This window comes from Pagrus pagrus (assembly GCF_965226575.1).
Source record: "Pagrus pagrus genome assembly, chromosome: 10".
Lineage (NCBI taxonomy): Eukaryota > Metazoa > Chordata > Actinopteri > Spariformes > Sparidae > Pagrus > Pagrus pagrus.
In genome coordinates, this window is record NC_140194.1 from 8,228,808 (window position 1) to 8,253,863 (window position 25,056).

Here is a 25,056-nt window from a genome sequence, read left to right on the forward strand (position 1 = left end):
GAGAGAAAGTATCTAGCATTGCTTTGCATGAAAGCTCAGAGGATTTCCTCCTCAACCCACACTATACATCCCGACTCCTCAACCCAGAAATTACAGTCCCAGTAATTACAGAACTCTAATTAAGCCAGGAGTGGCAGAGAATGGGAAAGGCATGCTCCCATGACATTTCTTCAACAAGAAAAATGATATTCCATATTTAGATGGGGTTTGGAGAAAATGTGTCAGGATAATGGATTTGGTGGTTTGGAGGGGCAGAGGTCCTTGTGTTAGCATCCTCTGATAAATACAGCTCTTTATTTTGTGTGACCAATATAACCCATTAAGAGAAACCATCTTTCAGCTCACAGTGGAGTACTGCAAAGATATTAATCTAACTAAACAGTATGAAATTGTATAGCTTGATCATAATGGAATTGCCAGCATGCATTAAAATGATTTCATTAAAGGGGCAAAACGTCCATCAACAGTTTCATTCTCTCAACAGAAGTACGTTCTTAGAAGCTCTACAAACATTACATCATTTTTTTTTTTACAGACCATAGTTACTGAGGAAGTTTTGAAAGGGGTATAATTATTATGTAAAAGTAATTACATGTGTATAACAAAAGACATAATTGGAGATTTTAACTGTGGCTGCAAGAGTCGCCCTTTCATCTTAAGGAGAAAAAGACAAAAGGATGCACTGACAGTTCAGCTTCCTTTGGAAACTCTTGGTGTCAACCCTTTCATGGTTTAAGGTGGATTATTTGTCATTATACACATACTGCATGACAAAGTGAAAGTTTGTCAACTCCTTTATGCTTCACAAACATAGAAAATATATACAGTTTATTATATACATACATATATACATCAACACAGTACATTTTTTAAATATGTGGTAGCTTTAATGTTAACATCAGCAACAAGATGGGGATGATTATATGGTTGGAGTCCACCTCTCCTTGCCTGCTCAGAACATGGTCAGCCCATCGCTCCAAAACCTTTGCCTTCTTCTCCAGTGCTGATGAATAGATTTTTTGTTGTAAGTCATAATTGTCTTTAAAAATAAAGCCGAAATAAAAAAGAACAGTTAACAAACTAAAATGTACCGACATTTAATGGAGCTACCGGCTGCTGCATCTGCATACAAGCCATGGTTTACGGTCATGAACTACAAAATGACTGCAGCATGTACTTTAAAAGTGTAAGTGACTTGAATTTAACATAAATAGGAAAACAAATAACAACATGGTGATACAGAATATATCTGAAAATGTACACTGATGACAAAATGTATTTGCTTACCATGCAATATCCACTCTTGCAATACAATGTATTCATAGCTACAACATTAATGTATTTAGCCATGCAAGTGGCTCGAGAGATGGCAATGTCAGTCTGTCGATCCACTACTTCGGTCCAAGCTGAAAAACGGAAGGACAAAACTTAAGTTAATATACTTAGTTACATTCCACCACTGGTTTCGTCACTTGGTTAAGGTAGGCTGCGCTTCTCTTAAAATGTATTGTATAAAGTCAGTAATGTATAAAATCAAAGACAGCAGTGTCAGTCTAAGATAAGTATCTCTACAACACTTCTGGACCTCCAGAGATCCCCAGTGGCTCTTGGTTTCCACCTTGTCAGTAACCCAGCCTTGTAATTGAGATAAAAACATCACAAGCTTTGAGGATTCCCACAAAAAAAAAAAACAATTTCAACACAAAGCAAATTTCAGTTAAAAACAAGCCAGTTACATTACTTCACCACAATAAACTGCATCCCAGAAGGACTCTTTGTTGAAAGCATTCGTTTGTGCTTTCAAGACAAAGGTAGCTCGTCACATACTCGGCTAAAGTCTTAGCTTCACTCGACGCAGCGTTTGGCGACAGACGGCAACTTTGTGAAGGTTAAGCAACTCTCCAAAGAAAATCCAGCAATCTAATAGATGGATATTCTGTGCATTTTATGCATAAATTGTGTTCCCGCGCCTGATCAGATGATCTGCATAGTGATCTGACAGCACTGATTAATTCTCCTCTTCCCAGCAGCCAGCTGTAATCAACAGGAGCTGACTGGCAGATGAGAAAACACAGCAAGCGTCCTGCATGTGACAATGTGGCTCCCTAGGCCCGCACAGCTTTTGTTCTAACCGCACCAGCCTGAAGAACTTGAGAACTGAATACCTTACAGTTGTTTTGAGTAATTCACTTTTTTGTTTTAAAGTTTCTTTGAGTCACGTCTTTATGTTAGTAATGTTTCTATCTCGCACACTTTCACTCGCAACTTTACCTCCCTCGAATAAGAAAATCTTCCTTGCATCTAACAGGACTCTTTACAACAAAGAGCCTATTATTCTCCATTCTTCTATTTTCCTTGCGTCAAGACTGTCATGTACTTCAAACAAACCCCTGTTTTAAAAACAAAGGATTTAACATCCCTCTTAATTTTAATATAAAGCTTCTGTAGGCGTATCAGGTTCTGTCCAGCTGTGTTTAAATTTCTTCCCTGCCTACTTTGATAAAAACAATACGGGAGATATTTTGGACTCACTGTTCGCACTCTCCCCTGCTTACTGTATATGTGTTTGTGTGTATTTGGCATGGGGTAAAGAGAAACGGCTCGAAAGAGAGATGTGTGATTGGAAACAATACCATCTATCAGGCTAAGAGTATTTGTCACTGCGAGAAAGGAGGAGAGGGGGAGGAGAAATTGCGCTGCCTTGTCAGGGAAAATGTGCTTTTCAGTAACAATGGCATTCTTGGTACACAATCTGTCTCACAAGGGCCCTGTGGGGAATGTGTTTGTCTCTTCCTCCAACTGGCAGGGGACAAAATCAATCATGACTTATTGTTGGACTCGCCTTTACAGTGTCTCTCACGTACACGTCCTCAGTCTACCTCGGCCATCGGAAAGGACGAACACACACAGTTACGCTGCGCCAAAAAAAAGAGCGGTGACTGATGTTTGGCAGACCATCGATCAGTCTAGTGGAACATTTTGAACGCTATTGTTTGTCTTTTGAATGCACCACTCATTTGAATGACTTCCCTTTGTTCTAAAAATCTTATGAGACATTGACAAGAAAAAGCACAGTGTGTCACTCCTAATTTGTGTCATCCTCTAGATCTCTCTTTCTTATCCACTAATTTACCCTTGCTCCCTCCGATACCGCTCTTCAGACTGATACCGCTCTTCAACTAACGTCCTAATGAAGGTGAAATAATGTATGAGGCTGGTAGAGGGGGATCCTCTCCATGTCTTATTATACAATATTAAGAGACAAGAAGCGTGAAGGGAGATTTTTCTCCATGTATCACTCTCATTTCATTGATGTCCTTGTAACTGACAGGAGGTTTTCGCTCGGGCCAATTACAGTTCCCTTGAATGCGACGCAGCACTTGGATCGGATCAGACCAGACAACAGGATGTAGCCAAGGTCCAGAACAAAGGCTGCATATTTAATCCGCAGAGCAAACAGGCATCTCAAATTCTGCTAACCATCGGTTGCCTGCACTTGATGTATGAATTCATTATGAAACATCACATTATTTATCACCATCTATTATGCATCTATTATGACCTACTGATGAATAACAGCTAATAGAAACAGATTGCCACCACTCCACCTTGACATGCCTTTCACCCTCTCTCTTCCTCTCAAAAACACACATACACAAGTGCTCTTTCAGATGACATGTATGGGATGAGTAAGTGCGTGCTAGAAAAAGTGAGAATGACAGAGAGAAAGAGGGAGAGACAGGCTGCGGCTGAGCCAAACCAAAGCTGAAGGAGCAGGGCTGTAGCCGACCTCAGCGCAGGTTCACACCTGAAAGTTCCCAATCAAAATTTCATGTGCATGTCCTCATGGAGTAGGTGGTGCTGGAAGCTGATTACTTGTGGGAAAAGTTGGCAAGTTACTGTAGCTGGCAAGCTAAACAATAAATTGCTAACTGGCTGGACGGATGCTAGTGCTGGCCAGCTGGCTTGCTGACTGCCAGCTAACTTCTAACTAGCTTCTGTAACTCAATGGAAGCTCTCATTGAGAGTATGTTTCATTCGTCTATCTCAATAAGAGAAATGCATTCTTGCTGCTTACCATTACACATTCGATTCCTGATAGAGGCAAATTCTACACCCTAAAAAAAAATCCTTAAAAATCTTCCAGGGAACCAAGAATAAACGTGTACAGAGTGATTACATAACATGTTATAGAGCCTTGAGATTGTGGCTTGCCCTTTGGTGTGCCTTGGGCACAGAAAGTTTGACAACGCTGCATTAAACCACAGCTCCCAGCACATGTGCTTGCATCACTGGCGGTTTCTTTTTTCTTTCTTTTCTATCCCTTTTATCTTATTCCCATTTTATTTCGTCGTCTTTTCACCTTTTTAGGTGTGATATCTGCTGTTTTTGCTGTTCTTCCCTGTCCTGTTATTGTTGCTACCACACAGTATGTATGGACTTGGGACTACTTGAATGAACTCTTTCAAGCTGGTGACATTTTAGCTGCCAAAGTCTTGGGCTTGTGGGATTTTGTTTCAGATTGCTAAAAACAGAAATATTGATGAAACAATATATCATCATTTTATTAAAAAAAGGCTCATTCCTGTCTTGAAAAACATTGAGTAAGCTGCACGACTGTCTGTTGAACAAACTAATGTTCCGAGACTGAATTTTCTTTAGTCATTTTAGTTGTTCCAAAGGTCGATTTGATTTTGAATTACATGTTATTATTATTGTACCAGATTCCTGATGCCTGTCTCATGATTGCAAACCTTGCCTCTTTTGTGCAGCAGTTCATACTCCAGCAAAGCAGAGTTATATAAAATTGGATGTTGCAAAACAGTTATTAGACACAGTTATTCCTAGCAAATTTTTCACATAGTAAATTACATTTTGAGTTTTTATTGTACCCATCTTACCTTCCTTTAGTAGCTGAAAAATATTTACATATGTCATCTGAATGGGTTGCCAGGCGGGGTGCAAAGGCCATGGGAAAGTAATTACATCTGAAGTTCGTATTAACATGCTCTTCATTTATGTACTGCACATATGTTTCAAAGAAACAATGCCACACTACACTTTGCAGGCAGTGGAAAGGTAATTATGGATTAACCATGATGACAGTTAAAATATGAGACGATACAACTTGGTCTTACCTGCTAACAGCCTGTCTTTACGATGCAATAAGGGATACAAATACTAAATTAATGACTGTAAATTAAAGGGTTTCCAGGCACTTTGCAATGGGCCAAAGCAGATTTACTTTGCCTTTACATGTGAATCCAATGATGAAGGTGGTTCAGTTGAAATGTTAAGACATTTTGATTCAAATCTTAAATTCTTCTTGCCGGTGTGACCAGGCCCCTGAGGTAAAAAAAGAATTGAGAATGTCCACCATGGGGAAGGTATAATTCATCCAATGTGCTGATGCAATGAAAGGTGGTGTGAGGGTGAGAGAGAGCTGAGAAAACCAAGATGAGGAGAAAAGGAAGGGAGCGAAGGAGGGGAGGCAGGTATCGAGGGGCTGAGACAACAAGAGGCAGGTTTTTCTGATGTGGTGCACAAAGTGTGGAGAGCAAGATGGCGGCGACATAAAAGGGGCAGTAGAGGGAAAGGAAAGGTGACAGAGGGAGAAAAAGAGGGGAGAGAGGGCAAGAGGGATACAGAGAGTGTGGCGGGGATGTGAAAGTAATGAGAGGTGACAGTGTGAATTACATTACTGCTAATTAATCCACGCTTGACCACATTTACTAACGAGAATACGGATACACACTCTCGACTACACTTGCAGGTAAAGCGTAGACACAAGCTAATATACATAGCACAGACTCACACATACAGTACATACAGCACATGAGCATGTGATCACACATACAGTGAATCAGATTAAATACACAGAAACATGCATACACAGCAGTTCACTCATAAAACTGTTCTTTTATCTCCTTCAGCCTTGATCCTTCCATCCCAGGGAGATTGTGAAGGCACTTAGTGGCTATAATAAGGAGTTTTATGCTTTTCTGAATCAGGTCAGCTAGCACACCTAACATAAACACATGCGTGGGCATAATCCTCTGATATAATGAATTCAGTCTTCAAGCAAAGGCTCCTGTAAAGTCATCATGAAATGGACAGTTTGATGGAAACCGGAGAACAGTTAGTCTTAAAGGTGAACATATTCTGCAAACCCAGGTGTGAACATTAGATCTAACCACGAAAGCCATCACAGTAAACCTGCCACTCTCCTTAGGCCATTCTTTAGTTGAGCAAGTCCACATACCTGACCTGACAAAATACATTGTTTGCCACTGCAAAGATCTGTTGCTCCACATCACTCCTCCATAGCAACCCATATGAGTGTCATAGAAACTGTGATTCCCGAGGTGAAATGTGTTTTTTCTTAAAAGAAAAAAATGTTGATTGTTGGTTGTTGGTTCTATCATAAACGAGTACGAGCTGTGGTGTCAAAGTCAGACACTTTGTGCGCCTCTCATACACCCAAATGGCCCACACCTCCTTCCTCACAGCTTTTTGTGGTGTTAAAACAGTGTCACACTACTGTAATCATGCCTTCCCTTCTGAAAAGGCAACAATGCCGTGTGCATTTTGTTAAATTGTTTAAAAGATTACCATGTGCTGAACAATGTAATTGCTGCCTAGATTAAGTGCAGAAACAATGTTTCTTTGAGTGAAGAAAATTGCTTTGGTGGAACAACAGCATATCCAAAGCGCAAAATGCAAAAACATTTCCTAGTTTAGGTCTTTAAAAACTGATACAAACTGTGTTTTGCTGGATTTTAAATATCACTGGCTACATGATGCATTAATCATCCGGAGGCTGCCATGTTAGTGGCTCAGGAGAAAGGATAGAGAAAAGAGAGTGGGTCGCTTGCCTACAAGATCACTCGTTGGCTGTTGTAGGCTTTAGGACGGGCAAAGAAGCTCCTATTTGCTCAAATGAGCCGTCAATCAAGATGCCATCTCAGGACCTAGCTGGTGTAGGGGGGGTAATGTGTCTGTTGATATATCCTGCCCAAACATTTAGTGGAATTACATCATTTTATTGATATGAACATTCTGTCTTTAAAAGCAAAATGCTACTAGTGAGCCTTTAAATAAAAAGTTAATGCATTCACATGCTTGCTGTCTGGCATCTTTTATCTAATTAGTCTATGGCAGTAACATTGGCTGGCTTTCAAGTACTTAGATGGGGCAGCTGTGTTGCACAACCTCGTCATCTTAAGGTTATACATGAAAAATGTCACTCCTTATTGTGTGATGCCTGGCTTGCAAATTTGGTTCCATTTGGGGGTTTTATTTAAGGCCATGGGGTTCGATGGCTCTTAATTGAATAATAGACTCCGTCTAGCCTAAAAGGCCAAGCCCAGAAAGAACGCACACTGTGGCATTTATTCTGGCATTTTGTCTGTCCTGAGAGCATACTGAGAACATGTCCCCAAACACATGGCGGTAGTCGTCTGTTCCTGCCGTCTCCTCTTCTCTGTTTGTCCTCACTCATTTTTTATAAGAGATGTCTGGTGTGTGTGTGTGTGTGTGTTATCTTTGTCGTCAGTCATCAGAAAACAGATACGAACATAGTGCTCACGGTTCTCCACCCGCACACATCACCACCTCCCAACTCAAACTGCAGTTGACTGTGAGTGACATTCAAGCCCGCTGCTCCGGAGGGAAACTCATTATAGAATGCTAAACACTGCCGTCCAAAGGGCCACGCAGTGTTAATGAGTGTTGGCGGAGGAGAGGACACGTGTGTCCCGTTTGCTTACTATAGCACCAACATACAACTCTGACCTAGACTGCAGGCAGTGTCTCTAATGCCCACACACACACACACACACACACACACACACGCACGCACGCACCACTCAAGACCTCTCAGCACTAGTTTTCAGTTTGTTCTGTGAGTGAAAATTGTCTCATCACTGTGTTGTCATTCAGTGAGACAGCACTTATTATTATTACTTATTATATCTCTTTCTTTGAGGCAAATTTTCTTCTTACTTGTTTGCTTCCTTTCAGGCATTGTGGAACCAGTTATTACAAAGGAACAATTGCTAGCCATAATATGAATATGATAGTTGAGTATTTAAATCATTTTGTCGCAGAATGAGACAGCCGCATTCATAGAAAGTAATATTGTCATTTATAGAAAGTAATATTGTCATTTATGCCTACAGAAGGTCCAGGCAGGCAAGGGTTAAAACTGGTGCAGGCAGTCAAAAGGCAAACAACTTCCAAAGGGAGCAGAAAAAATGCATACACCTACAAAACAGGTGAGGTCCAGGTACACAAATTCAATGATGCAGCAAGCACTGGGAGAAAAAAGATTGACACTTGACACAGAAGGTACAAACTGACACAGACTGAAGAAAACACAAACAATATGCGTATAGAAAGGTGGATAACAAGGAACAGGCGAATACAATGTTCCAATTAAACTGGTGAGATACATGAAGACAGGAAGTAAAACAAAACATGACACAAGTGTGAACTATCAAAATAATGCAGGAGACAGAATATAAGAAAACCCCAGGACCAGGACTAAAAGAAAAAATAGATATTTGAATGTCTTTACCAAAAATATACCATCAATATTGATCTATTTTAGTGGTAGCTATTTCACGAATCATTATTGACGTTTAAAAAATAAAAAATAAATATGATGCATACCGTCTTGGAAGTCGTTTCTGTACATAGCCGAAAAAAGAAGCATGAGCGCTTTTCACTCCCGTCTTTCCCCCACACACTCAGCTCTCTCTTTCTGTAGACCTGCTGCCCCCTCACATCTTTTTTCACTCTCTCCTCTCCTATCATCCTCCTCTCAGTGTATAATGTGTGTAACCTGTATTTAGAGTGCCACCTGAGAAAACCCTTATCACGTCACTCACACACACGGGCTGTCAGCGCAGATAGCGGCTCTGCGTGTCGCCCTGCTCATTTACTTGCTCTGCTGTGAGTGTTGGGCGAGAGATGCTTCTCTAGATAGTGAACACACACATGCACGCGAACATATGGAAGAAGGCAAACACGCTGAATAACGGATTTTAATGCGACGATGGCGACTTTTGTGCTGAGTACGGCACAAAAATAGAGATATACCATGAAAACTGGCCTCTGTGCAAGAGTTTAAACTTTCTTTCTAAAGTCATTTTTACAATGCTGGGATTTCAAAAGCGAAACTAGGTTGAGGAGACCACTGTCACGTCATCAAGATAATCAGGACCAACTTTAGGAAATCAAATTCCAGTAACAGAAGGTTATGCAGTGCTATACTGTTTCTAATGTGTATATTTAAGCTCTTTGGAGTCAGAATGAGCTCACAAAGTAATAATTGATGATTACAACTAGTACTATTAAACTTGATTTTTACTCTTCTGGGCCCCCCTCATGGGCGCCCCTGCAAACCACAGATATGTCCAAGGCTGACTTAAGTACCAAACATGGCATAACATGTTCACATTGCCTGTTAGCCACCTTTCACATCAGGCGGAGGTGGAGGGGATGGTGCTGCCAACAACCCAGCTGACACAGGACGTTGTATTAACGTTGGTCCTTGGTTGGATATGGGTTGCAACGTTAACCAACTAAAAGGTAACGTTGAGATAACGTCTAAAGCTGACGTCATTTCAACATAAAATAACAACGTCAAGCTGACGTTGTTATTTAGTTGTTTTTAAGTAATGTTGGCTAGCAACCAACACCCAACGTCTAGTCAACCTCACCAGTTTACGTAAAATATATGTAGAATTCTGACATTCAGTTGCAGGTCTTTTGACCAAAGCCCAACGTTTTTTCAACGTTATATTGACAACACATAAACAACGTCAAAATCTAACTCCTAGCTGACGTTGTTATTTAGTTGTTTTTAAGTAATGTTGGCTAGCAACCAATATCCAACGTCTAGTCAACCTCACCAGTTTACGTGAAATATATGTAGAATTCTGACATTCAGTTGTAGGTCTTTTGACCAAAGCCCAACGTTTTTTCAACGTTATATTGACAACACATAAACAACGTCAAAATCTAACTCCTAGCTGACGTTGTTATTTAGTTGTTTTTAAGTAATGTTGGCTAGCAACCAATATCCAACGTCTAGTCAACCTCACCAGTTTACGTGAAATATATGTAGAATTCTGACATTCAGTTGTAGGTCTTTTGACCAAAGCCCAACGTTTTTTCAACGTTATATTGACAACACATAAACAACGTCAAAATCTAACTCCTAGCGGACGTTGTTATTTAGTTGTTTTTAAGTAATGTTGGCTAGCAACCAACACCCAACGTCTAGTCAACCTCACCAGTTTACGTAAAATATATGTAGAATTCTGACATTCAGTTGCAGGTCTTTTGACCAAAGCCCAACGTTTTTTCAACGTTATATTGACAACACATAAACAACGTCAAAATCTAACTCCTAGCTGACGTTGTTATTTAGTTGTTTTTAAGTAATGTTGGCTAGCAACCAACACCCAACGTCTAGTCAACCTCACCAGTTTACGTAAAATATATGTAGAATTCTGACATTCAGTTGCAGGTCTTTTGACCAAAGCCCAACGTTTTTTCAACGTTATATTGACAACACATAAACAACGTCAAAATCTAACTCCTAGCTGACGTTGTTATTTAGTTGTTTTTAAGTAATGTTGGCTAGCAACCAATATCCAACGTCTAGTCAACCTCACCAGTTTACGTGAAATATATGTAGAATTCTGACATTCAGTTGTAGGTCTTTTGACCAAAGCCCAACGTTTTTTTAACGTTATATTGACAACACATAAACAACGTCAAAATCTAACTCCTAGCGGACGTTGTTATTTAGTTGTTTTTAAGTAATGTTGGCTAGCAACCAACACCCAACGTCTAGTCAACCTCACCAGTTTACGTAAAATATATGTAGAATTCTGACATTCAGTTGCAGGTCTTTTGACCAAAGCCCAACGTTTTTTCAACGTTATATTGACAACACATAAACAACGTCAAAATCTAACTCCAAGCTGACGTTGTTATTTAGTTGGATTTTAGTTATGGTGGCAAGCAATCAATATCCAACGTATAGTCAACCTATTTAATCAACCTGATTAAATATTCACACTCTTGTCTTATGTACATTTACATTTTACATTTAGGGCATTTAGCAGACGCTTTTGTCCAAAGCGACTTACAATAAGTACATTTGTCACAAGAAAGAAACCACAACATATCTATGTACAAAATCATACATGGACTTGAGCCTCCCGTATTGAACCAGTTTATAAAAATGGCATCAACATCTACACGGAGTGCAGCTAGAGGAGACTGTGTTGTCCCGTTGAGAAAAAGTACTTTTAGCCAGTCTGCATTTTCAATCAGGGCTGCTCGTGAACTCCATTCCAACTCACATTAGAAATCTTTCAAACTATGCCTCTTTTAAATACTTTTTTAAAAAGTGGCTAGTGGTCAAAGCTGTCAACATTAAATTTTAGTATTTAATAATTTCTCCTCACATTTGCTGCTCTGCCTGTCGGTGCTTTCTGATGCCATCCGTCATGTTGTCTGTCAGTTTATTAATCGTCTAGTATTACTGTTGCTTTTTGTGCATGGCTTTTAATGTGTTTAATGTTTGTGTTTTGCTTGTTTGTGACCTGCTGGTTTATTATTGTGTCTTGTGTAAAAAAATTTTTGTCGATGTTGGTGTTGCTGCTTAACGTTGCTTCTGTTTTGTCTGTAGCGGCTGCTGTTTGAGCTGAGTTTATGTTAGCTTGTGTGTGTATGTATGGACTTTTGCTTAGTTCTCTGCCTTTTAACCTTTTTTCAGATTTTGTTTTCCAATCCTTTAATGTATTATTTGTATGTCGATAACTCAATCATTTTCTTTTCTTTTAGGGTTACTCTTAACATCAGTCCAGGGACAGCAGATTTAAAATAGCCTTTTGGCTAATTCTGGCATGTTTGCATTTGTTAAAATGTTTTATTAATGTGCATTGTCACTGATTATTAAAGCTTTAAATAAATAAATATAGGCTACGTAGAATTCAGACAGTAGGCTCCTTGATTTTTCTTCAAGAGTTGTTGATGAAATTGAAAATTGCTCTTTGCTTTGATGTCATTGCCATACAAACCATCCATACAATCTCTCATAGAATTTTTTTAAACAGTGATATAAGAAGCTTTATTGTCATTGCAACAAGTGGCTACAACAAAATTTTGTTCGGGAACACCTATTGTACAATGGTCATAAAATAGCCTATATTAAAAGGTAATAGCCTATAAATTAGCAGTAAGACTATATGCAGTTTAGAATAAGTATTACAGACTGTAATAGTCTGTACCAGAAGTGCAAGTAGGCTACACAAGATATGGTGGAAATGACTGTAATACTGTGTGACAGTTATATTTTTGATAATAAAAAAAACATGTTGATGGCTGTCTCACATAATGTATTTTAATTATTTTACAGATACTTATTTCAGGAACATTTTTCGACTATATCATATTTCTGAACATTTTCATTGTTGAAGTTTGTCTGGGAGTTTGACAAAGAAAGTGGAATTTGTATAAAATGATGTTTAAAAAAATGCTCAAAGAAGATAAAAGTGAGAGCAGTTGCAAATATTGGGAGTTCCAATACAGGCTGACACTTATCCACCTGATTCAGATGCAGATGGGAAATGTGAACAGTGTGGGGTAACTGAATCTGTGCAACATGTGATAATGGAATACATATGGGAGAGCACTGAAGTTTAATTTAGAAAAATCTTGAGGTGAAGGAAGTAGTAGAGTAGTAAAGTAGTCATTTTATTTAATTATTTATTATTATTTTTTTTATTTAAATTTTATTTAAACTAACTGCCACCCTCCTCGGTCTGCACACACCCTCCTCACTGGCTTATCTCTTGTCCTACATCCGGCTCGGTAGGTGGCGGTAATGCTCCCTGAAATAGTAAACTGTCATTAAACACATGAGAAGAAGAAGAAACTTGTGCGCGCATGATGCAGGCATGCCAGGCAGACGACTCTTAGAAACGAAGGAGGTGACTACGAAATCTGTTCTGGTGAGTTATCCCCAAACAAGCTAACATGGTTGAAGTTAAGCTGTGTTTAGGCTAGTGCAACTCAATTTTACAGTTACAGTTCTTTTTTTAAATGTTCGATGAAAATAATCCTATACACTTTTTGTGAAGACACAAATCCGAGTCCTCACTACCTTAAGAGTGCACTGAAAAAATTGTGTTAGCTTCGCAGCTAACGTTAGCAGCGTGCTAACCCATAGCGGAGTTGTTGCTGGCAGTGTGTTTGGTGTTCACTGTTTACAGCCATCAATACCTATAAACACAGGCTTGCTATCACAATTGTAATATTTGGAGTCATACACGGACCGAAATGCTATGTTATCCTTAGCTTCAACATTGGTCACTGCAAATTCAAACTGAGCAGCTAACTCTTGCTAGTTTTGATTCCTCTGTGTTTTGTTACATGAATAGATTGAAACACAGTTAAACAGATTCACTTTATTGACCACAAATTTAGTAAAAAAATGATTAAGAGCAGCTGTTTTTCCAGGCATTGCAAACGAAATGAAACATTAGAAAATGGAAATGTGTGTCTATTGGAAACAATAGCTCAATACAAAAATATAGGAGTATTGAAAAAATGCATGTTGTTAGTCAGATGATGTTTAATATTATGTTCGTTTAATTAAGCTGGCAAAAAAAATCAAAGCCTGGTGATTGCCATAAACAAAAAAACAGCACATACTTGCTTAAATTGAATTGTGAATTGACTGAAAAGTTCTTTTGGTTAACATGTTGATTTACGGTGTGTGTGTCCCTAAATTTTCTCTCCATACATTAGGAGGGCATTTATCAGAATCTGACATCTGTGGACCGACGCTAAAAAGATTTCCACTCACGCAGAGAAAGAGGGTAAGGAGTGTTTGCCATGATGACACATTATTGGTTAATTGTATTTCACAGACATAGCTTGGGGGTTGTGCAATATAATTTTTATTCACGACAAAAAATAACTATAGTGGTATAAATGTATTGGTTGATTTTATTACCTAATTGCTAATCTTTTCTTTTTTTTTTTCCTTTTCTTTTGGGGGGGGGGGAAGAAGATGTCTTATCTGAGGCGCTGGAGAAAAATTCGTTCACAAGCCGCATCAATTGCACTGCAAAGTAGCAGTGAAGGTAGTGGCCCTGACAATTTGGTGTCCAATCAAGCTGAAGCCCAAAACACTGATTCACAATCAGAAGGAATTGGTCCTTCAGTAGGTGTTTCTGAAAGTCTGGAACCCAGTCAGAGTGATGTAGATTCACCAGTAGAAGGAAACAGTAATTCTGATCAAACAGATGAACTTTCTGATCTAGATTCAGATTTTGGATACAATGCACGTGTTTTAACTGACTCTGAACAAGACTCAGAATCTGCACAGGAAGATGAAGTGACCCTCCAAGAAAAGCTTGCGTCCTGGGCTTCAACAAGTAAATGTGGAAGAAGTAACCTTAATGAACTCCTTGGTATTTTGCGGGACGAAGGTTTACCACTACCAAAGGATTCCAGGACATTACTTGGAACACCACGTTCCATACCGACTGAGGAAAAGTGCGGTGGACAGTACATTTATCTCGGGATTACATCCTCTGTTGTGAATATTATCAAACAGAATACTGCGTTTTTGGACAATTCAAACTCTGTGGACTTAGTGGTGAACATTGACGGAATTAATCTTTTCAAGGCATCTCCTCGCCAGTTGTGGCCAATTATCTGTACTTTCAGTGATTTTGAGCCTTTCGTTGTGGCACTGTATTATGGCACCTCTAAACCTGACTCTGTTGATGATTATCTTGCGGACTTTTTAGCAGAATACACACAACTACAGGAAAACAAAATAGTTGTAAATGGCAAAGAAATTAATGTTCAGATCAAAGCATTGGTTTGTGATGCCCCTGCTAGAGCATTTGTGAAATGCATCAAAGGGCACACTGGATATTACAGCTGTGAAAGATGCATTGTAAAGGGAGAGTATAAAAACAAAAGAGTCGTGTACTTGGGAGACTACCCTTTAAGGACAGATGTAGCATTTGCCAATGGGCTTTATAATGACCACCAGCTTGGGGTATCCCCTTTACTTAATGTAGGGATAAATTGTGTCACAGGTTTCCCACTAGACTACATGCATCTAGTGTGTCTTGGTGTTGTGAAAAGACTGCTGTGCTTCTTTAAAAAAGGACCACCTGAATGTCGACTGTCACAAGGTCAGTTGCATGAGATTTCAACTCTTCTTGTCTCTCTGTCTGGGAAACTTCCTAGTGAATTTGCTCGCCAACCAAGATCCCTAACAGAGTTAAATTGGTGGAAAGCCACAGAGTTCAGACAATTTGTCCTATACACTGGACCTGTTGTGTTAAAAAAGGTATTGCACAAGGATGTGTATGACCACTTTCTCTGCCTAACGGTAGCTCTATCAATACTTCTGGACTCATGTGAGAGAAGGCGTGTTGCTTACATGGACTTTGCAGAACAACTCTTAAGCTACTTTGCAGCAAAATGTGAGCATATATACACAGCAGCTTTCCTGGTCTATAATGTCCATAGTTTGAAACATCTGGCAGATGACTGTAGGAATTACCAGTGCTCTCTCAATGACATATGTGCATTTCCATTTGAGAATCATCTGCAAGTTCTCAAGAGATTGGTGAGAAATGCCAAGAATCCAATCAGTCAAGTGGCAAAGAGACTCATTGAACAAGAGAGGGCAGGGGGCCACCCAAAAGAGACAGGCAAGAAGAGTTGGCATTTTGTTGCTGAAAATGAGAGAAATGGGTGTTTTCTCTTGCACAACGAAGACTTTGCCTTTGTTAAAGAAAAACGAGATGGCAGTTTGTTGTGTGACATAATATCTCAAAACAGCCTGGAAAGTTTTTATACTGTGCCTTGCGACTCCAAGCTCATTAATGTGGTGTTTGTTAGAAACTTGGACAGAGTACGGAAACACCGCAGGCTTCTTGACGTGTCTGATATTGAACGTAAAGTGGCTTGTCTGCCATATCGTTCAGGATATGTGCTTATGCCTTTACTTCATCGATTTGAGCGAAAAGTATAAAAAGAAAATAACTTCTAGATGGAATTTTGACAGTTTTTTTACCTAAAGGGGAATTTTAACTGGGGTCCCCCACTCAAACACTTAGAAAAGGAGTTGGGGCAATACATTATTTTGTTTGATGGTGCTATTGTGAGAATATAGTCAATCTACCACACAAACTCTCTCTGGCAGGGCTACTGTTCGCTATATATTTTGTATGCATGTTCAGTGTAGTTTATAGGATGGCTTGGGTTCGTGCAGCTTGGAAAGAAAGGGACCGCGAAGAAGAAGGTGTGGTGCCAGCAAGCTGGGTTGACATCGACAAGAAGTTAGTCTTTTGGCCAAATGTTGTAAATGCAGCCAAGTTCATCATTGAGCGCCGCAAACCAACTGATGGATGGAAACGGTTCACTCTGGTCAAAGTGAAGCTCAGATCTGGTATGTACAGTCATATTACAGTAAATACACTTTGACTTGAATATCATGCCATGTCAATGTTTTGCATTGATAACCTTTTTGGTTTGGCAATGTTTCATAGATGATTACCAAAAATGTGAGAGCTGGGACCAAACAAGTGGTGCAGAAACAGAAGGAGGAGCACAGTGCACCAGAAGAAAAAATAAAAAAAGGCGACAGGAAGACTTCGATTATGAGGAAGGTAATTGTGCTGTGTCTATTTAAGTAAATATTGCATATGCTAAATATTTGATTACATGTCTACTTCTTTAACACCATCTATTCTCTTTAAATTACACAATAAGTATCAGGGCCTGAAATTTGCTGCGGGATTGCGGGTATTGCGCATAATTGGACCGATTCCCGCAAATCTCACACTCATAATGCGGGAAATTCCCGCACACATTTCAAACCAGCCAACTACTGGTACACACTACAGGAGCGCTGCGTTAGACAGTCTGACTTAAATGACACACACGTCTTTGTTTGTATAGTTTAGGTAGCCTACTGTACTGAATAAAGTTAGATGTTATAAAACACACACGCTGCTGCAGCTGTGCAGCACCACATCTGTTGCGCTCTGGTTCAGCCATCGGTGCTCAGATGTTGGTTAAATCTCTTCCAATATTGAACTCTTTTTATACAACATGCAGCCAAACACCAGGTTAAAGAGAGAGGAACAGCAGAGCTCCTCTGACAGCTCCTTCCTGCAACGAGCAGGGTTTTTTTTTAGCAGCGCCGTCTTTAGAGGTGAAGAACACGCACATGTCCGCCTGACTTTAACACAGGGTTTTCCTGCCTATCTAAGGTGATTTTGGTGCCCATGGGGGGCGATCAGATGCAGCGTCTTGCACCAACTCACCGTTTAAAAGGAGAAGGAAGCCTGTATGTGGAAAGACATCGCGAGATGTAGAATGAGTTTTATAGACGAATAACACACATGTCAGGACCGCTGACTTACATAATCAGAACAGACATGTCCTGTGATTATCAGCCTTGTTTCATATTTAATAGAGGAGGGACAATATCTGAAAGTACAACTGTCAAGCCAGGGAAAACCCTGTAACACTGAGTTTGCAAACTGAGTATTATACCTCAGCATGTGACAAATAAAATTTTGAACTGCTGTGTAGTTGCAGCATCATTTATATCTGAAGCATAACATATAATATAGACCTGTAGTCCCCCCCAACAAAGTAAAATCCCCCCCCCCCCCATGTGAAGCCCTTAGGGGGGGGAATTCCCCCCACTTTTGGAAAATGAATTTCAGGCCCTGAGTATCAATAACACAGTGTATCATATTGCTCCTTGATCATCAATGCTAGCATCATACACAGGCATATCGTAAGTCTACTGACAGTTTTAGTTTTATATTTCAAGTTTTTTCACTTTCCCACTGGACATTTGTCTCTCAATTAGGTGCTTGTGGTGGCAGCTTTGTGGAGCCTGAACACATGGTAGAATCACCTGATTTGTTTGCAGATGATGATCATGCCATCAGTGATGAAGGTAAGTTAAACTGCCTTGTGACAGGAGTGATGTTGATAGGAATATTGAAGCAACTTTTAAATTTGAGGATTTGGTGACAGCCAGCAGATTTTAAATAAATCAAGCTTTAAAATATAGAACTTTTCAAAGAACGGCATCATTAGATAAGATTTTCATGACTTTTTTTATACAGACTATATTCCAGAGCCAGAGAGCCAAGGTAGTCCAAAAAGGTTCAGCTCCAATCCAGTGGCAAAACATGGGTCTGCTCCTAGAAAAAATAGAAAAGAGCCTACACTTCCAGCTGCTCCACAGAAAGTGCGACCTCTCCACCAGTCTCCACCAAGTTCGGAAGATGACGACACCGCACCCTTCACATCAAGGAAAACCCCTTCCTGTCCACCGAAAACAAAAGGTTTGTGTACAGTTCTATTTCATTATGGCCTTTCTTTTTTGATAGTTGGGCTGATTTTTGACCTGATTTGTTTGAAGATGATGATGATGACCATGCCATCAGTGATGATGAACCTGAGATCAGGGATGATGATCATGCCATCAGTGATGAAGGTAAGTTAAACTGCCTTGTGACAGGAGTGATGTTGATAGGAATATAGAAGAACTTCTAAATTTGAGGATTTGGTGACAGCCAGCAGCTTTCAAATTAATCAAAGTTCATTTATATAGCTTTACAATATAGAATTTAAAAAACAGCATAATTTGATAAGATTTTCATGACTTTTTTTTTACAGACTATATTCCAGAGCCAGAGAGCCAAGGTAGTCCGAAAAGGTGCAGCTCCAATCCAGTGGCAAAACATGGGTCTGCTCCTAGAAAACATAGAGAAGAGCCTACACTTCCGGCTGTTCAACAGAAAGTGCGACCTCTCCACCAGTCTCCATCAAGTTTGGAAGATGACGACACCGCACCCTTCACATCAAGGAAAACCCCTTCCTGTCCACCGAAAACAAAAGGTTTGTGTACAGTTCTATTTCATTATGGCCTTTCTTTTTTGATAGTTTGGGCTAGTTCATAGAAATATAATGATTCTATTAAATAGTTCTGCTTGATGTGTTTGACCAGAACGAACACTTAACTGTGTTCAAACAATGTTTACAAACATTTTTTGTTTTACATTTTGGAGGTTATTTCTATAGAAGAAGCAACAGCATACAATTTCACCTTCTCATGAAGGCATGTCTCACCAAACAGGAAAAAATAGAGGCTCAACACCAAGTGTGTCTCATCACGCAGAAAAAGGAAGAGGCTCAAGACCAGTCATCAGCTCCCCATTTAAAAAAAGACCAAGCTCCCCATACCCAATGACACAAGCTAGTAAGTACACACACACACCCTCATAGACACAACCAGATCACTTAAACCCAAATCCAGACCCTTTATCTTTATCAACGTACTGCATAAAAGTGTGTTTGTGCAGGACTGTAGGTTTAAAAGACACGCCCTAATGTCTTCAGACTTTGTGACGTCTGGATAATTTTGATACACAACTGGTGCACATTTGTCAGTGAAACGTCATCTACAGCAGTGGTTCTTATCCTATTTAGGCCATGACCGCACCAAAAGATCATTTGAACTGGGGACCCCCACCCTGAAAACATTTGGCAGTGTTAAAGCTGGAGCGTTACATTTTGTTGGACTCGGTTCCGCAAATTGATATTCCAGTCTACTTGCATACATCCAGGGAGAGGTGAGAGGATTGAGGGTCCATGTGGTGGTTGGGGGGGCGTGGATGGAGTGGGGAGACATGGGTTTATGGAGGGAGCCTCGACCACAAACAGAGGCGAACAGGGTTTGTAAGGAAATAAAACAAAGTCTGCTATTCAATGACTCACGAGTGCTGAATATGCTGTTAGGACACAGCCGGCTAACTGACCACAATAGTCAACGTTCAAGCAACGGGCGCCCCCCGGAGAAAAATATGTACCATGATATAAATGACTATGAACAACAGTTGACACAGAGTCATGAACCCATGCAAATAGAATCATGACCTGGCTCAGTTTATTTTTTTTGGCAAGTGTAAGTTGCTACGGTAAGGTGTTGATGATTCTAGTTATGATTGTCTTTCTTTCAATGCTTTTAGGATTTCATAGAAAGGTTATGGAGCTGCTGGTAGAGATCCGTGATGGGTTAAAGGACTTAAAGATTGCCCATCAAGCAGAAGACACTGTTTTTGACCAGGCTACAACCCTCGAGGAGCTTGAACACCTGGAGGAGTCCCTCAAATCAACGGAGGAAAGGCAGAAACTAGTAGGTTTTGTAAATTGACAAATCCTCTAGCACATCTTTACCGAATGCCTTGGAAACCAATCCGGATACAATGGCAAATTATCAGGGATCACACAGTTGTTTTTTTTTGGTTTTTTTTTATCTCTGACATTTACATTCAGTTGTAGCACCTACATTGAATTTAGATGTTAGAGACGTATTGGTAAGAAGAAATCTGGCAGTATTAGACTACAGTAGTGATACCAACGTAATGAATTTTTTCTCAAATGTGCACTGTTGAAATCACCTTGTAACAGACAACAGTCATGGGATATACTGAACTCTAAACTTGCTCTTGTTTTTGTACACTGATTTCCTCCAATTTCAGATCCAACGCTTGTCCATGGTTGGAGGAGGGACATCAACAAAAAACAACGTGAAATGGATCTTAGACAAGTAGGTTTTTTTTTTTCATATCATTGTCAGTTGTCTGTTATTAAGGAAGAATTGATTGAACCGGAATTGACAAAACAATACACAGACACCAGGACAAAGTGTAAAACCAGTGTTATACACATCAGTGTTGTTGATCAACTAGGGCTGGATGACATAGAAATAAACATATTGATATTGAAAAATTCAATATCGTTAATTAACAAAAAAATTAAAAAATATTTTAAGTACGGCCCCGGCCATCTTATCAGGGGTTGAAGCAAAATAAAATCTTCTGACTGAATTTTTTTCCAGGCCAGGGCAATGTGTCTATTCTAAATATGAAAAGAAAATCAAACCACTTTTAATTTCTGCTCATTCCTTTTTCGTTTTGACCAGGAAATTGAAAAGCTATTTAAATTAATTTCAATTCAATTATTATTTCAATTCAAATAACCACGTTTTTTGTGGATTAAATTTAAGCATTCTTCTTAGTTTTTTACTCTGGTAGATTTTATTGCACTTACAGTAACATAACGAGTGTAGCTCACCTTGAGTTTTCACCTGGATCACTGTCTGTGTGTGACATACAGCTCTTTAGAACAGATCATAATGTTGCTGCTGTATTTTAAACATCAGAGTGTTTAAGATTGAGAGGTTTGAGGTGGAGCTGCAGGGTTGGGTGGAGGTGTGTGAAAGTTTATTTGTGCTGTTGAACGTAACCGCTGTGAAACAATCATTAAGTAATGTGATATTGATCTTATTCACCAGCTTCTTACTGTCACCGCTCCCTCTCTTCATCAGCTCTACCTCACTCCACCACAGCTAACATTGTCTTGTAGCTGCTCTCTGACGGAGTGACTCTGTCTTCCATTTGTTTTGAACTTTTATAAATAACAGCAAGGAGGAGTAAAGTAGTAGTCTTCCTGCATTGATTGTACTGTCTGAGAGCAAAAGAGAGCGTCACCATCTCTCTCACACACTGAATCTGTTAGCTGCTCCTCTCCTCCGTATCAGCGGGCACCTGAGTGCTGTGTGACAGACAGCAATGTTGTCTGACTATTTAGTTTAGATGCAGTTATGGCCTGCTTGTTTCCAGCACCATTTTCACCATATAGAGCGGTCAAAATTAATGCGTTAACCTGGGATGATTAATTTCTGGAACAATTTTTATTTACGCAATTGGCACATGTGCATAACGACCCGCCTCGTATCCCACAACTCATTGATGACGGTAACTACAGTGTATTTCAGTAGCCTGCCTCTTCCCCCAAACAAACACTGTGTGTGTGTGTGTGTGTCTGTGTATCTGTTTAATGCAGGAATAGTTATTAATAGTTACAATAGTTATTCCTCATCACTGTTGTGTATCAAAGGTCCAGACATATGGGGGACAGAGCTGTCAGTAAGCGGTTACGGGACACCGTTGTGTTAGCTGTGGTGACACATTCAACAGCACAAATAAACAGCAGTAGCATTATTCTGCTTTGGTTGGTTTAGTTTTAAAAAGTCTTAATGAGAGATCTTCTTTATTTCATCTGTGCAAAAAATCAACTCTGATCCTGATCCACTGCTAAGTCATCTGGAAGGCTTTATTGATAAGCAAAGGGTTTAGTTATTTGAAGAAAAAAAAACCAATGTTAGAAAAACAAAATTACTGAAAAATGTCAAGATCTAACCTTGTTTTCCTCAGTAATTAACTAGTTGAATTTAAAAAGACTGCTTAAGGCTGTGTCATCATCACTCAACCAACCATCAACCAACTACAGTCACAAGTTAAATTAGAAAAGTACAATCATTATTATTATTATTATTATTATCATATTTTTAATTTTTTTATATATATAAATATAATCTCTTAATTTTGCTCTGAGTGCACCAGAATGATACATTTGACTTTAACATGTACAATATTATCTTCCAGGGAAGCACGCGTCTATCCATCGATACATATTGTCATATTGAATTATTGCTTAACATGTGCAACATGAGATGCAGTGCAACAAAAATTAAATGTATTTTTCAGATTTTGTAACATAATTTGTATGCTTAACATTTCTTATTTTAGTAGTAAATCGTACTTGCTTAATGTTACCCAGAGGCACCATCTGACTTCTTACTGACCTGTCATTATCAGCTGGCTGGACCGGGACCCTGTCAAACTGGTTCCTGGCCAGGAATCACTTAAAAAATTGATTGGTGTCATTGGTGTAGCCAGATGATGTGCCGACTTGTGCTGCACTGACAATGGCTTCTGTATAATTGTATTCAAATTCCCTTTTGTACCTACAGGTTGATGACCCAAAACTTGCAGGCACAATTCAATTTGTGTGGAAGGGGACCTCAAAAGAAGCTTTCATTTGAGAAGCTCCGCCTCTACTCTGTTGTAATAGGTAAAAAAGCACATCTATACTATAGTGCTCCAAATCTAACACTGTCATATTTCTTCAACCACTCGACGGATTGAGATGAGACATAGTGGATATCTTCCTTGGAGCACAAGAATGTTCCTGTATTGACTTTTAAGTTGATACCGGAACCGGCGTGCCTGCACAAGATGATTGTTTGCCAGTAATGGTGGTTTGGCTTCACCAGCAGGCTCCAGCGGTTATTTGAACAGAAACAGCTCTGTCACTCTTTCAGCACATAAACAAATGCAAGCAAAGCTATTCTGATGGTGAAAAATATTACCAAACCTCAATCCCATTAAAAAAAAATTATATTTAGAAAGTTACACTTGGTTTTGAAAAGTAAGTAGCTTATATATCAGCTGTTTTGTTGCAGTCGCAACTAGTTGTGTAGGTGTGAACTGAGCTTTAGAGCATCTGCAGCTGAATATTTTCACCGCTTTCTACAGCCAATCTTATTTCATGTCTTACAGATAGTGTCCAGAGGAGCACGCCTGACTCAGAGGTGAACATTCGTCGGGTGATCGGCGAGCACCTGAAATTTGCCCCAGATAGGCAAAAAGGCGGCAGAAAGAAGGTGGATGACGGGAGTGAGGAAGTGTAATATATTGTAAAAATGTAAATAGTTAAAGGGGACTTCGGCCATTTTTGACCCCATATCATTTTCCTGAGGGTGACCCAATGTTGGGGGAAGCAACAGTGTAGGTGGTTGTATCATTTTCAGTCAGTTTTTTGAAAAAAAATGACCAGAGTTCTACTGTTTAAAAGGTTTGTTTTAGTCTAGATGTCATTTGTTTGTACGGATATTTGAATTGTTTTTTACTTTCATTTGAAAGTGTCTTCTCTTTATATTTTTAGGAAGTTTTTAATAAATGTTGGTTACCGATTTTTGCTTTTAAACTTTTTTCTAGACTTTGAGATTGGAGGCTGATTTCAACCCAACATTCAATTTTGATGTCAAGCCAACGAGAACTCTTAAGCTCAATTTGATATAATATTATATATATATATATATATATATATATATATATATATATATATATATATATATATGTGTGTGTGTGTGTGTGTGTGTGTTTGTATACATACATACTAAAACAATTGTATTCAACGTGAGAGTCCAAACATAATCCAAGATCTCTGTAACACAGGAGGTAAATGTAATGTCAACGTTGGGATATGACGTAATCCATATGACAACCATAATGCAATGGTCATCCAACGTTAGAGTCTAACTAAAATCCAATGTGTATTTAGTGGTGGTGCTTGACGTCAAGACAACGGTAGGGTTTGACGTAGACCTAACTTTGAAATCAATATCATAATCCAATGTCTATATAACGTAAAAGGTTGACGTCAAGGCTACGTACAAAATCAAATGTCTATTTAACGTTCAGGGCTGACGTCCAGCCAACGTTAAGTTTTAACATAAACCCAATTTTCAAATCCATATCATAATCCAATTGTAATCCAACGTTGGAGTACAACCAAAATCCAATGTCTATTTAATGTAAAAGGTTGACGTCAAGCCTACGTCAAAATCCAATGTCTATTTAACGTTCAGGGCTGACGTCCAGCCAACGTCACATTTTAACATAAACCCAATTTTGAAATCCATATCATAATCCAATTGTAATCCAACGTTGGAGTACAACCAAAATCCAATGTCTATTTAACGTTCAGGGCTGACGTCCAGCCAACGTTAAGTTTTAACGTAAACCCAATTTTCAAATCCATATCAATATCCAATGGTAATCCAACGTTGGAGTACAACGTTGTTCTAATGTTGCATCAACGTCAAGTGTCTGCTGGGAAGGCTGCCAAACAGCCCACTGTAGTTTGAGTCACACCAGCAGATATTTTTAAGGACACCTGGGGACATTTCCTATTTTTCATGCTTTTTGTGCTTAAATCAAACATAAAAAAAAAAAATCAACCTGAACAAATGTGAAGTTGCAACACAAAGAAACGTTCAGTTAC

At 39.2% G+C, this 25,056-nt stretch overlaps 1 protein-coding gene and 1 long non-coding RNA gene across 5 annotated transcripts in view; one reads left to right on the plus strand and one right to left on the minus strand.

Moving 5' to 3' along the window:
* Positions 1–776: 776 nt before the first annotated feature.
* The window catches only part of LOC311264448, a 70,681-nt gene continuing 46,401 nt past the window's right edge, over positions 777–25,056 (minus strand). The window contains exons 2-3 of one of the 2 annotated variants that reach the window (XR_014623469.1): positions 1,288–1,406; positions 777–1,039 (exon numbers count right to left, since the gene is read on the minus strand). This is a non-coding gene — a long non-coding RNA (uncharacterized lncRNA). The remainder of the gene's footprint in view (positions 1,040–1,287; positions 1,407–25,056) is intronic. The other variant, XR_014623470.1, reaches the window with a different exon arrangement.
* On the plus strand, positions 12,868–23,955 carry LOC311263362 (uncharacterized protein). 3 transcript variants are annotated; one of them, XM_084363364.1, is made up of 13 exons: positions 12,868–13,034; positions 13,834–13,904; positions 16,296–16,504; positions 16,605–16,724; positions 17,942–18,031; positions 18,204–18,425; positions 18,503–18,577; positions 18,760–18,981; positions 19,220–19,342; positions 20,112–20,278; positions 20,625–20,692; positions 22,961–23,061; positions 23,550–23,955. In XM_084363364.1, exons 3-13 carry the CDS (start codon positions 16,309–16,311, stop codon positions 23,678–23,680), a joined length of 1,515 nt encoding a protein of 504 aa, XP_084219490.1. In that variant the 5' UTR covers positions 12,868–13,034; positions 13,834–13,904; positions 16,296–16,308; the 3' UTR covers positions 23,681–23,955. The 3 variants fall into 3 exon arrangements, with proteins under 3 accessions (XP_084219490.1, XP_084219489.1, XP_084219491.1); XM_084363363.1 differs by lacking the exon at positions 12,868–13,034 and having other exon boundaries at positions 13,588–13,904; positions 14,099–16,504; XM_084363365.1 differs by lacking the exon at positions 12,868–13,034 and having other exon boundaries at positions 13,588–13,904.